Source organism: Pseudophryne corroboree, chromosome 10 (assembly GCF_028390025.1).
Source record: "Pseudophryne corroboree isolate aPseCor3 chromosome 10, aPseCor3.hap2, whole genome shotgun sequence".
NCBI classification, from domain to species: domain Eukaryota; kingdom Metazoa; phylum Chordata; class Amphibia; order Anura; family Myobatrachidae; genus Pseudophryne; species Pseudophryne corroboree.
The window spans coordinates 227084869-227098210 of NC_086453.1; the positions used below are offsets into that span (position 1 = coordinate 227084869).

At 46.7% G+C, this 13342-nt stretch overlaps 1 protein-coding gene across 5 annotated transcripts in view; it reads right to left on the bottom strand.

The window, feature by feature from the left end:
• Positions 1-13342, bottom strand: part of NOC2L (NOC2 like nucleolar associated transcriptional repressor) — a 160617-nt gene that overhangs the window by 96456 nt on the left and 50819 nt on the right. For all 5 annotated transcript variants that reach the window (XM_063943126.1, XM_063943125.1, XM_063943128.1 and 2 more), the window contains exons 4-6: positions 10964-11083; positions 10536-10653; positions 4233-4320 (exon numbers count right to left, since the gene is read on the bottom strand). In XM_063943126.1, coding sequence (XP_063799196.1) covers positions 4233-4320; positions 10536-10653; positions 10964-11083 — 326 coding nt within the window. The remainder of the gene's footprint in view (positions 1-4232; positions 4321-10535; positions 10654-10963; positions 11084-13342) is intronic.

Here is a 13342-nt window from a genome sequence, read left to right on the forward strand (position 1 = left end):
ATCTTATATTTTTTTGTCCTAAAACAAATGTCCATAGCTCTGTACATGGAGACTTACAATAGGGTAACCAATACAGTAAAGAGATCAAACTGGCAGTACAGTGGCAAAATTTTAACCCTGAATAAATACAATAAACATTCTATTGTTAACAATAGCACTCTGCAACTCCATGCCTAGGAAGGACAGACACAAGGGATCAGTCACTGTTACAGTGGCCAGGGGACAGTGGGGCACATAGGCTGGTACAGGGTATTTGCGCAAGCTGTAAAAGAGTCTGCAGCCACCCAAAGGAACTGAAAGCTCAGGCAAAATCCTTCCTTTTTACTTCCAGGTGGTGGCCTTGCAACCTATAGCTGTACCACACAGCCCTTATGCCCCTCTCTGGTAACTCCCGCCTTTGACAGGCTACGGTAGGAAGGGACCCACTTTCTTTAGGTTCCGGTATGAATGGTCGACCATGTTATGGTCGACAGTCATTAGGTCGACCACTATTGGTCGACATTGACATGGTCGACATGGACACGTGGTCGACACATGAAAATGGTCGACATGAAAAGGTCGACATGAGTTTTTTAACTTTTTTTGGTGTCGTTTTTTGCGTAAAGTGACTGGGAACCCCAATTAGTGCACCGCGTCCCCTCGCATGGCTCACTTCGCTCGCCATGCTTCGGGCATGGTGCCTTCGCTTGGCACACTTTACCGTTCCAATCGTAGTCCATGTGGATCGTAAAGTATGGAAAAGTTCCCCAAAAGAAAAAAAAAGTTAAAAAACTCATGTCGACCTTTTCATGTGTCGACCTTTCAGGTGTCGACCATTTTCATGTGTCGACCATGTCAATGTCAACCAATAGTGGTCGACCTAATGACTGTCGACCATAACATGGTCGACCATGTGAACGGATACCCTTTCTTTATAGGGCATCAGTTTCTCCCCTCTACTGCAGTCTGGCTTCCGTCCTCTCCACTCCACTGAAACTGCCCTCACAAAATTCTGCAGTCACCTTCATGCTGCCAAATCTAAGGGCCACTACTCTCTCCTCATTCTTCTGGACTTTGCTGCTTTTGACACTGTGGACCACCCTCCCCTTCTGCAAATCCTTCACTCCATTGGTCTGCGTGATACTGCCTTCTCTTGGCTGTCTTCCTACCTCTCATCTCCAAACTAGACTACTGTAATCTCTCCTGACTGGCCTCCCTGACAAATGCCTCTCTCCACTCCAATCTATCCTCATTGTTGCAGCCCGGCTCATCTTCCTCACCAAACACACTACTATAGCCTCCCCTCTCCTACAAGCCCTTCACTGGCTTTCCCTTCCCTTTCAGAATCCAATTCACTCGCCTAAAAGCTCTCCATGTTCTCATTATCTCCCACATTGATTATTGTAATAGTTTCCCGACTGGTCTTCCCAAACATAGGCTCTCACCACTACAATCCATTTTGAATGCAGCTGCGAGGCTAATCTTCCTCGCTAGACGTTCATCGTCTGCAGATCCGCTCTGTCAGTCCCTCCATTGGTTACCGGTATTCTACCGTATTAAATATAATATAAATATAATATACTTTTACTGACATACAAGGCTATTAACCAAACTGCACCAACATACATCTCTTCACTAATCTCAAAATGTCTCCCTACCAGACCTCACCGCTCTGCACAAAAGCTGCGTCTCTCATCCACACGCATTACTTGTTCACACTCAAAATTACAGGACTTTATCCGGGCTTTACCCACTCTGTGGAATGCCCTCCCACGCACAATAAGACTCACCTCTAGTCTTCAAACCTTTAAACATTCCCTGAAAACTCACCTCTTCAGACAAGCCTATCAAATTGCAGACCCACCCACATAACCTTCAATGATTCCCTATCCAATCACATCCTCTCTGTACAGTACACATAACATCACATATCTTGTCTTTCTTTACTCTCACACCCTCCTGACACTTGGCCAACATTGTGCGGTGATCATATCATACAACCCATTAAGAACCTAGAAATCTGGCGGACCATTAAGCAATAGGTAGCATCTATCCTTGTGTATCAATGCCTATTTCCCTATAGATTGTAAGTTTGCGAGCAGGGCCTTCCTACCTCTATGTCAGTCTGTTTTTACCCAGTTTTGTTCCATTACTGTTGTTCTAATTGTAAAGCACAACGGAATATGCTGCGCTATATAAGAAACTGTTAATAAATAAATAATAAAGCTCTCATCCCACTCTTCTCAGATATACATTTATGACCTTATCTCCCTTTACACTCCCACCCGTTCTCTTTGCTCTGCCAATTCACGAGGACTCTCCTGCCTACTGATTACTTCCTCCCACCTGCTCTCCATTTATCTGAAATTCTCTACCTCTCCCCATCAGACTCTCCACCTCTCTACAAGGGCTCTCAAGACCCACTTCTTCACCAATCCCAGCCAAATCTCATCCTAACCACTGTTACACACTCTGTTTACCCCTTCTTTGTCACCCCAGTTTGTCTGCCCCCACCTTTAGAATGTAAGCTCTAACGAGTAGGGCCCTCTCCCCTCATGTAGCTATCTTTATTTACACTGTACTTGTCCTATATTGTCTTTAACTCTAAGTCGCTGTTTTCCTGTTTTGATTATTTGTTTATGCACTCTGTAATTGGGCACTGTGGAACCCTTGTGGCGCCTTATAAATTAAGGATAAAAATAAAATGGGTTAAGGTGCAGGCTGAACTGAGTAGTCACGGAAAGTGTTAAAGTGCACAGGAAGAGGTGTCATGAATGGTTATAATTGGTGGGAAGCGAGAATGATAATTGGTGGTTGATTATGAGGAGCATCTGAGGGTGTAAAGTACCTTATTCAGCTACATAATATTGTCTGGTGTCCATTTATATTTCTAAAAAGTACGTAATTACTTACTATGGTAGATCTTTAGAGCTTTTCATTTAATACTTTACCTTTGTTGCTCCCCTCCTCTGGAACGGTATCCAGACTCTAGGTCAACACCCATTGGTCGACAGTGGATAGGTCATTAGGTTGACAAGAAAAAAAGTCAACATGAGTTTTTCACTTTTTTTTTTTTTTTTTTTTTTTTACTCTTTCATACTTTACGATCCACGTGGACTTCGATTGGGAACGGTAACCTGTGCCGAGCGCAGCGGCAGCGGAGTGAGGCACCTTGCCGCAGCAAGGCGAGCCATGCAAGGGGACGCGGTGCACTAACTAGGGTTCCCAGTCACTTGACGGAGAAAACGACACAAAACCCCCCCATAAAAAAAAACCTCATGTCGACCTTGTTCATGTCGACCTAATGGCTGTGTTGACCTATTTCTAGTGTCGACCTAGCCACTGTCGACCAATGGGTGTCGACCTAGAGTACCATACCCCTCTGGAACATACTTTTCTGTTCATTATAGCTTACCAGCTCAACTCATTACTTTCTTTACTCATCTGTTTCAGTTATACCTTTTAGCCCACAGATGGTTAGACTTTGGGACTTGGTGATCTACTCTGAAAGCCAAAAATCTTTTAAGATCTACCAGAGTACGTCATTTTAAAGTAGATCACCAAGTCACAAAGTCTAGCCATCTGTGGGCTAAAAGGTATAAATCAGGCATGTCCAAATGGTATAAATGAAACAGATGAGTACAGAAAGTAATGAGTTGAGCTGGTAAACTATAATGAACAAGAGTGTAGGTTCCAGAGAAGGGGAGCAACAAAGAAAGTATTAAATGAAGGAGTGGAAGGAGGTAATTTGTGCAGAGGAAGAGCTGAGGGGGTCAAAGTGAATATGGACTGAAGGGACACTGAAGATGTAGGAGGGGTGTAGTGTTTAAGTGCTTTGAAGAGGAAGAGCTTAAAAATTGGATTATGTAGGGGAAATGGAGTCGGTAAAGCAGTCAGGAGTTGAAGGAGAGGTCAAATCAACATAACAAGAAGACAAGGTGAACAGCAGCACTGAGGACAGATGTAAGAAAGGAGAGCTGTGAGAGGAAAAGATCAAAGACAGTAGTCCAGGCGGGAGAGAACATGGGCATGAATAACAAATTCAGGAATGGTCTGATCTTTTACGTGCAGGGAAAAGGAGAGGGAGCAGTCAAGGGTGACACACAGGCAATGGACTTGAGGAACAAGAGTGAGGATAGTGATTACACACACAGCTAATTTAAGTACAGGTACATATGCTGTACTAAAAGCACCATTATTGGTACAAGAAACAAAATGCAAGGAGGACAACTGAAGAGCATTCTAAAACTTACTTTGTTCCCTTTGCTGGCTTCAGGTCTAGCTTCTTCTCTAGGTGAACAAACAGGTCTCTGATGCAAAATGTCACTAGCGCATTGAACACTATGTAAAGAAAAAAAAAAAAACTAAATATAGTAATATTGCAATTACACATTACTGTCTTTTATTATAGTTTGGTGGGGACATACAAGTTAAAAGAGAAGGGAAAAATAAAGACTGACCAAGGAGAGAAACTTTAAAAAACCCTTTGTGTAAACTATTATAAGAGAACAGTATCATAAACGCTTTGAGATATATCTAATTAATGCAGGTTTTTAATTTTGTGCCGTTTCTTTTATTGTCATAAAACAGCATGCTGAGTGTTCTAGTCTAGTCTTGTCTAGGGGTTAGACGTGCCATGTTATTTAGGGGCATAGGCAACCTGAGGAACCACTTGGGTTCATTACATAAGTAAAGATAAAAGTATATAGGTGAACTATGAAATACAAGCAGTGACAGTCTAGAGGTTCCCTACCGTTGCCCCACTGTTGGTCTAAAGTGGGACAAGTTAAACACTCAGCTATAGCCAGCATTGTAAAGTAAGCACAATCGCCTACTGACCATTAAATAAGGGACAAAAATAAGATTTTACTTACCGATAAATCTATTTCTCGGAGTCCGTAGTGGATGCTGGGGTTCCTGAAAGGACCATGGGGAATAGCGGCTCCGCAGGAGACAGGGCACAAAAAGTAAAGCTTTTCCAGATCAGGTGGTGTGCACTGGCTCCTCCCCCTATGACCCTCCTCCAGACTCCAGTTAGGTACTGTGCCCGGACGAGCGTACACAATAAGGGAGGATTTTGAATCCCGGGTAAGACTCATACCAGCCACACCAATCACACCGTACAACTTGTGATCTAAACCCAGTTAACAGTATGATAACAGCGGAGCCTCTGAAAGATGGCTTCCTTCAACAATAACCCGAATTAGTTAACAATAACTATGTACAATTATTGCAGATAATCCGCACTTGGGATGGGCGCCCAGCATCCACTACGGACTCCGAGAAATAGATTTATCGGTAAGTAAAATCTTATTTTCTCTATCGTCCTAGTGGATGCTGGGGTTCCTGAAAGGACCATGGGGATTATACCAAAGCTCCCAAACGGGCGGGAGAGTGCGGATGACTCTGCAGCACCGAATGAGAGAACTCCAGGTCCTCCTTAGCCAGAGTATCAAATTTGTAAAATTTTACAAACGTGTTCTCCCCTGACCACGTAGCTGCTCGGCAAAGTTGTAATGCCGAGACCCCTCGGGCAGCCGCCCAAGATGAGCCCACCTTCCTTGTGGAGTGGGCCTTTACAGATTTAGGCTGTGGCAGGCCTGCCACAGAATGTGCAAGTTGGATTGTGCTACAGATCCAACGAGCAATCGTCTGCTTAGACGCAGGAGCACCCATCTTGTTGGGTGCATACAATATAAACAACGAGTCAGATTTTCTGACTCCAGCTGTCCTTGCAATATATATTTTTAATGCTCTGACAACGTCCAGTAACTTGGAGTCCTCCAAGTCACTTGTAGCCGCAGGCACTACAATAGGCTGGTTCAGATGAAATGCTGACACCACCTTAGGGAGAAAATGCGGACGAGTCCGCAGTTCTGCCCTGTCCGAATGGAAAATCAGATATGGGCTTTTGTAAGATAAAGCTGCCAGTTCTGACACTCTCCTGGCCGAAGCCAGGTCACTTTCCATGTGAGATATTTCAAATCCACCTTCTTTAGTGGTTCAAACCAATGAGATTTTAGAAAGTCCAAAACCACATTGAGATCCCACGGTGCCACTGGAGGCACCACAGGAAGCTGTATATGTAGCACTCCCTTAACAAAGGTCTGGACTTCAGGGACTGAAGCCAATTCTTTTTGAAAGAAAATCGACAGGGCCGAAATTTGAACCTTAATAGATCCCAATTTGAGACCCATAGACAATCCTGATTGCAGGAAATGTAGGAATCGACCCAGTTGAAATTCCTCCGTCGGAGCACTCCGATCTTCGCACCACGCAACATATTTTCGCCAAATTCGGTGATAATGTTGCACGGTTACTTCCTTCCTTGCTTTAATCAAAGTAGGAATGACTTCTTCCGGCATGCCTTTTTCCTTTAGGATCCGGCGTTCAACCGCCATGCCGTCAAACGCAGCCGCGGTAAGTCTTGAAACAGACAGGGACCCTGCTGAAGCAAGTCCCTCCTTAGAGGTAGAGGCCACGGATCTTCCGTGATCATCTCTTGAAGTTCCGGGTACCAAGTCCTTCTTGGCCAATCCGGAACCACTAGTATCGTCCTTACGCCTCTTTGCCGTATAATTCTCAATACTTTTGGTATGAGAGGCAGAGGAGGAAACACATACACCGACTGGTACACCCAAGGCGTTACCAGCGCGTCCACAGCTATTGCCTGCGGATCTCTTGACCTGGCGCAATACCTGTCCAGTTTTTTGTTGAGGCGAGACGCCATCATGTCCACCATTGGTCTTTCCCAACGGGTTACCAGCAAGTGGAAGACTTCTGGATGAAATCCCCACTCTCCCGGGTGAAGATCGTGTCTGCTGAGGAAGTCTGCTTCCCAGTTGTCCACTCCCGGGATGAACACTGCTGACAGTGCTATCACATGATTCTCTGCCCAGCGAAGAATCCTTGCAGCTTCTGCCATTGCACTCCTGCTTCTTGTGCCGCCCTGTCTGTTCACATGGGCGACTGCCGTGATGTTGTCCGACTGGATCAACACCGGTTTTCCCTGAAGCAGAGGTTCTGCCTGGCTTAGAGCATTGTATATTGCTCTTAGTTCCAGAATGTTTATGTGAAGAGACGTTTCCAGGCTCGTCCATACTCCCTGGAAGTTTCTTCCTTGTGTGACTGCTCCCCAGCCTCTCAGGCTGGCGTCCGTGGTCACCAGGATCCAATCCTGTATGCCGAATCTGCGGCCCTCCAATAGATGAGCACTCTGCAACCACCACAGAAGAGACACCCTTGTCCTTGGAGACAGGGTTATCCGCAGGTGCATCTGAAGATGCGACCCTGACCATTTGTCCAACAGATCCCTTTGGAAAATTCTTGCGTGGAATCTGCCGAATGGAATTGCTTCGTAAGAAGCCACCATTTTTCCCAGGACTCTTGTGCATTGATGTACAGACACCTTTCCTGGTTTTAGGAGGTTCCTGACAAGCTCGGATAACTCCTTGGCTTTTTCCTCCGGGAGAAAAACCTTTTTCTGAACCGTGTCCAGAATCATCCCTAGGAACAGCAGACGAGTTGTCGGCATTAACTGGGATTTTGGAATATTCAGAATCCACCCGTGCTGTTTTAGCACTTCTTGAGACAGTGCTAATCCCATCTCTAGCTGTTCTCTGGACCTTGCCCTTATTAGGAGATCGTCCAAGTATGGGATAATTAATATGCCTTTTCTTCGAAGAAGAATCATCATCTCGGCCATTACCTTTGTAAAGACCCGAGGTGCCGTGGACAATCCGAACGGCAGCGTCTGAAACTGATAGTGACAGTTTTGTACAACGAACCTGAGGTACCCCTGGTGTGAGGGGTAAATTGGAACGTGGAGATACGCATCCTTGATGTCCAAGGATACCATAAAGTCCCCCTCTTCCAGGTTCGCTATCACTGCTCTGAGTGACTCCATCTTGAACTTGAACTTCTTTATGTACAGGTTCAAGGACTTCAGATTTAGAATAGGCCTTACCGAGCCATCCGGCTTCGGTACCACAAAAAGAGTGGAATAATACCCCTTCCCTTGTTGTAGAAGAGGTACCTTGACTATCACCTGCTGAGAGTACAGCTTGTGAATGGCTTCCAAAACCGTCTCCCTTTCGGAGGGGGACGTTGGTAAAGCAGACTTCAGGAAACGGCGAGGTGGATCTGTCTCTAATTCCAACCTGTACCCCTGAGATATTATCTGCAGGATCCAGGGATCTACCTGCGAGTGAGCCCACTGCGCGCTGTAATTTTTGAGACGACCACCCACCGTCCCCGAGTCCGCTTGAGAAGCCCCAGCGTCATGCTGAGGCTTTTGTAGAAGCCGGGGAAGGCTTCTGTTCCTGGGAAGGAGCTGCCTGTTGCTGTCTCTTCCCTCGACCTCTGCCTCGTGGCAGATATGAATAGCCCTTTGCTCTCTTATTTTTAAAGGAACGAAAGGGCTGCGGTTGAAAAGTCGGTGCCTTTTTCTGTTGGGGAGTGACTTGAGGTAGAAAGGTGGATTTCCCGGCTGTAGCCGTGGCCACCAAATCTGATAGACCGACTCCAAATAACTCCTCCCCTTTATACGGCAAAACTTCCATATGTCGTTTTGAATCCGCATCGCCTGTCCACTGTCGCGTCCATAAAGCTCTTCTGGCCGAAATGGACATAGCACTTACCCGTGATGCCAGTGTGCAGATATCCCTCTGTGCATCACGCATATAAAGAAATGCATCCTTTATTTGTTCTAACGACAGTAAAATATTGTCCCTGTCCAGGGTATCAATATTTTCAATCAGGGACTCTGACCAAACTACCCCAGCACTGCACATCCAGGCAGTCGCTATAGCTGGTCGTAGTATAACACCTGCATGTGTGTATATACTTTTTTGGATATTTTCCATCCTCCTATCTGATGGATCTTTAAGTGCGGCCGTCTCAGGAGAGGGTAACGCCACTTGTTTAGATAAGCGTGTTAGCGCCTTGTCCACCCTAGGAGGTGTTTCCCAGCGCTCCCTAACCTCTGGCGGGAAAGGGTATAATGCCAATAATTTCTTTGAAATTATCAGCTTTTTATCAGGGGCAACCCACGCTTCATTACACACGTCATTTAATTCTTCTGATTCAGGAAAAACTATAGGTAGTTTTTTCACACCCCACATAATACCCTGTTTAGTGATACCTGTAGTATCAGCTAAATGTAACGCCTCCTTCATTGCCAAAATCATATAACGTGTGGCCCTACTGGAAAATACGGTTGATTCGTCACCGTCACCACTGGAGTCAGTGCCTGTGTCTGGGTCTGTGTCGACCGACTGAGGCAAAGGGCGTTTCACAGCCCCTGACGGTGTTTGAGTCGCCTGGACAGGCACTAATTGATTGTCCGGCCGTCTCATGTCGTCAAACGACTGCTTTAGCGTGTTGACACTATCCCGTAGTTCCATAAATAAAGGCATCCATTCTGGTGTCGACTCCCTAGGGGGTGACATCCTCATATTTGGCAATTGCTCCGCCTCCACACCAATATCGTCCTCATACATGTCGACACACACGTACCGACACACAGCAGACACACAGGGAATGCTCCTAACGAAGACAGGACCCACTAGCCCTTTGGGGAGACAGAGGGAGAGTTTGCCAGCACACACCAAAAGCGCTATATATAACAGGGATAGCCTTATAATAAGTGCTCCCTTATAGCTGCTTTATATATATCAAAATATCGCCATAAATTTGCCCCCGCTCTCTGTTTTACCCTGTTTCTGTAGTGCAGTGCAGGGGAGAGACCTGGGAGCCGTCCTGACCAGCGGAGCTGTGAGAGGAAATGGCGCCGTGTGCTGAGGAGATAGGCCCCGCCCCTTTTCCGGCGGGCTCGTCTCCCGCTATTTAGTGAATCCAGGCAGGGGTTAAATATCTCCATATAGCCTCTGGGGGCTATATGTGAGGTATTTTTAGCCTTTATATAGGTTACATTTGCCTCCCAGGGCGCCCCCCCCCCCAGCGCCCTGCACCCTCAGTGACTGCGTGTGAAGTGTGCTGAGAGGAAAATGGCGCACAGCTGCAGTGCTGTGCGCTACCTTTAGAAGACTGCAGGAGTCTTCAGCCGCCGATTCTGGACCTCTTCTGACTTCAGCATCTGCAAGGGGGCCGGCGGCGCGGCTCCGGTGACCATCCAGGCTGTACCTGTGATCGTCCCTCTGGAGCTGATGTCCAGTAGCCAAGAAGCCAATCCATCCTGCACGCAGGTGAGTTCACTTCTTCTCCCCTCAGTCCCTCGTTGCAGTGATCCTGTTGCCAGCAGGACTCACTGTAAAATAAAAAACCTAAGCTAAACTTTTTCTAAGCAGCTCTTTAGGAGAGCCACCTAGATTGCACCCTTCTCGGCCGGGCACAAAAATCTAACTGGAGTCTGGAGGAGGGTCATAGGGGGAGGAGCCAGTGCACACCACCTGATCTGGAAAAGCTTTACTTTTTGTGCCCTGTCTCCTGCGGAGCCGCTATTCCCCATGGTCCTTTCAGGAACCCCAGCATCCACTAGGACGATAGAGAAATAAAGCTTGGTGAGTGTTCGTGACACATGGAAGATGTGGCCTTACCTGCCGTGTCAGTAACTTTAAACTTGCTGGGATTATCACTTGCTGCTCCTTCTGTGGTCGCCACCGCAGCTTTAAAGGCTTGAGCAATCTCGTGAAAGAGTCTTGGCCGCAAGTCAGACTAGTATGCAAGAATTACACAGTTCACTTCAAAGAACACAAGTTACATTATCTGGTGAAATGCAGTACAACAAAAAGTTATCTGTGTAATATTATGGACATCCCCATACACATATATCATTGACACCAGGCAACCCAGCCAGCAGGGCTAGGAGAGCACAAAAAAAGTAAATAAAAGTTGGTCTCTATAACCAAAAGGTTAGATCAGGAAAGACTGTCCACTAATGATGTATCATAAATTCTAATAAACTGAATAATGCCAGGAGCAGACCTCGCTTCAAATGAATATGCCGTAAATAAATGCTGCACACCTTCACTTCTGACTTCCAACGCTGTACCATTTTCAACGTGACTACAATCTGATCTGCTTTTTGCTTTTTTTGCGGCTTCTCTTCCTCACTTTCCTTATCTTCATCATCTTCGCTCATTTCCTGCATTGCAAGAGAAAACCCGTGTTATGTTCTGCGATCAATAATGAAAAAATAAGAATTTACTTACCGATAATTCTATTTCTCGTAGTCCGTAGTGGATGCTGGGGACTCCGTCAGGACCATGGGGAATAGCGGCTCCGCAGGAGACAGGGCACAAAAAGTAAGCTTTTAGGATCACATGGTGTGTACTGGCTCCTCCCCCTATGACCCTCCTCCAAGCCTCAGTTAGGTACTGTGCCCGGACGAGCGTACACAATAAGGAAGGATATTGAACCCCGGGTAAGACTCATACCAGCCACACCAATCACACCGTATAACTTGTGATCTGAACCCAGTTAACAGTATGACAAACGTAGGAGCCTCTGAACAGACGGCTCACAACAAATAACAACCCGATTTTTTTGTAACAATAACTATGTACAAGTATTGCAGACAATCCGCACTTGGGATGGGCGCCCAGCATCCACTACGGACTACGAGAAATAGAATTATCGGTAAGTAAATTCTTATTTTCTCTAACGTCCTAAGTGGATGCTGGGGACTCCGTCAGGACCATGGGGATTATACCAAAGCTCCCAAACGGGCGGGAGAGTGCGGCTGACTCTGCAGCACCGAATGAGAGAACTCAAGGTCCTCCTCAGCCAGGGTATCAAATTTGTAGAATTTTGCAAACGTGTTTGCCCCTGACCAAGTAGCAGCTCGGCAGAGTTGTAATGCCGAGACTCCCCGGGCAGCCGCCCAGGATGAGCCCACTTTCCTTGTGGAATGGGCCTTGACAGATTTAGGTTGTGGCAAGCCTGCCACAGAATGTGCAAGTTGAATTGTGCTACAAATCCAACGAGCAATCGTCTGCTTAGAAGCAGGAGCACCCATCTTGTTGGGTGCATACAATATAAGCAGTGAGTCAGACTTTCTGACTCCAGCCGTTCTTGAAATATATATTTTCAATGCCCGGACCACGTCCAACAACTTGGAATCCTCCAACTCGTTAGTAGCCGCAGGCACCACAATAGGCTGGTTCAGGTGAAACGCTGACACCACCTTAGGCAGAAAATGAGGACGCGTCCGCAGTTCTGCCCTGTCCGTATGGAAAATCAGATATGGGCTCTTATATGATAAAGCCGCCAATTCTGATACTCTCCTGGCTGAAGCCAGGGCCAGTAGCATGGTTACTTTTCATGTAAGATACTTCATCTCCACCGATTTGAGCGGCTCAAACCAATGGGATTTTAGAAAATCCAAGACTACATTAAGATCCCACGGTGCCACTGGGGGCACAACCGGGGGCTGTATATGTAGTACTCCTTTTACAAAAGTCTGGACTTCAGGAACTGAAGCCAATTCTTTCTGGAAGAAAATCGACAGGGCCGAAATTTGAACCTTAATGGACCCCAATTTGAGGCCCATAGACAATCCTGTTTGCAGGAAATGTAGGAATCGACCCAGTTGAAATTCCTCCGTGGGGGCCTTCCTGGCCTCACACCACGCAACATATTTCCTCCAAATGCGGTGATAATGTTGTGCAGTCACCTCCTTCCTGGCCTTTACCAGTGTAGGAATGACCTCTTCCGGAATGCCTTTTTCCTTTAGAATTCGGCGTTCAACCGCCATGCCGTCAAACGCAGCCGCGGTAAGTCTTGGAATAGACACGGTCCCTGCTGAAGCAGGTCCCGTCTTAGAGGTAGAGGCCACGGATCCTCCGTGAGCATCTCTTGAAGTTCCGGGTACCAAGTTCTTCTTGGCCAATCCGTAGCCACTAGTATCGTTCTTACTCCCTTTTGCCGTATAATTCTCAGTACTTTTGGTATGAGAGGCAGAGGAGGGAACACATACACTGACTGGAACACCCACGGTGTTACCAGAGCGTCCACAGCTATTGCCTGAGGATCTCTTGACCTGGCGCAATACCTGTCCAGTTTTTTGTTGAGGCGGGACGCCATCATATCCACCATTGGTTTTTCCCAACGGTTCACAATCATGTGGAAGACTTCTGGATGAAGTCCCCACTCTCCCGGGTGTAGATCGTGTCTGCTGAGGAAGTCTGCTTCCCAGTTGTCCACTCCCGGAATGAATACTGCTGACAGTGCTATCACATGATCTTCCGCCCAGCGAAGAATCCTTGCAGCTTCTGCCATTGCTGTCCTGCTTCTAGTGCCGCCCTGTCTGTTTACGTGGGCGACTGCCGTGATGTTGTCCGACTGGATCAACACCGGCTGACCCTGAAGCAGGGGTTTTGCCAGACTTAGAGCATTGTAAATC